Here is a 712-nt window from a genome sequence, read left to right as displayed (position 1 = left end):
CATTGAAATTTTTGTTCATTCATATTGAGATAATGGTCAGTAAGTTTTAAGATGTGGACCTTCTAGACAATTACCAAAATCAGTCCAGTACTGAAAGCCACTGCAGGGGCCTTTAAATCATATGTCACAGAATCACAACCTATAACATGAAGGTGCCGGTAATCACAAAGAAAAGGGACAGTGAAATTGTTGACAACAAAACTTTACAATTCATTAAATTTCTTCTATTTACCATGAACACTACTCTTGTTGTAAGAAATATCAGAATTTCAGCCAGATAACGCAAAACTTTCTTTCAAATGATCTTTGCCTGTGAAAGATTTGGACATTTCTATACCACAAGGTTGACGCAACATACAGGTGGAGTTCCAACATGATCATATTAACTTAGCTTTTTAAAAACCTAACACACTAATAATATCTAATACCACTTACAGCTTTAGCGCATCGAAGTATATAATCACAAACACGCGCGTCAGTCATTGTGGCCAACTATATCCAAAAATATGTTGAAAGTCTCCTCGCCACGCCGCTCGCTCACTCACTCTCGACGCGGTGTTTGGGTCTAGAAAGGTTATTTTCACTGACTAATAATGTGCCCGCAGTGTTGTTTCCATCAGACGGTTATTAAAGGTTATTGTAAAACGATATAATTTATTATACCTGAATTGTAAATTAGGTCCCATTATTACAGATGAGCATTTTTGTCTAG

At 36.2% G+C, this 712-nt stretch overlaps 1 protein-coding gene across 1 annotated transcript in view; it reads right to left on the bottom strand.

Moving 5' to 3' along the window:
• LOC119592632 (arginine--tRNA ligase, cytoplasmic-like) overlaps positions 1–566 on the bottom strand; it is a 19,098-nt gene extending 18,532 nt beyond the window's left edge. Inside the window, exon 1 of the mRNA XM_037941527.1 lies at positions 436–566. Coding sequence (XP_037797455.1) covers positions 436–483 — 48 coding nt within the window. The 5' untranslated portion in view covers positions 484–566. The remainder of the gene's footprint in view (positions 1–435) is intronic.
• Positions 567–712: the final 146 nt, after the last annotated feature.

The sequence above is a fragment of the Penaeus monodon genome, chromosome 30 (genome assembly GCF_015228065.2).
Source record: "Penaeus monodon isolate SGIC_2016 chromosome 30, NSTDA_Pmon_1, whole genome shotgun sequence".
Lineage (NCBI taxonomy): Eukaryota > Metazoa > Arthropoda > Malacostraca > Decapoda > Penaeidae > Penaeus > Penaeus monodon.
This window is presented reverse-complemented; position numbering and strand designations above follow the sequence as displayed.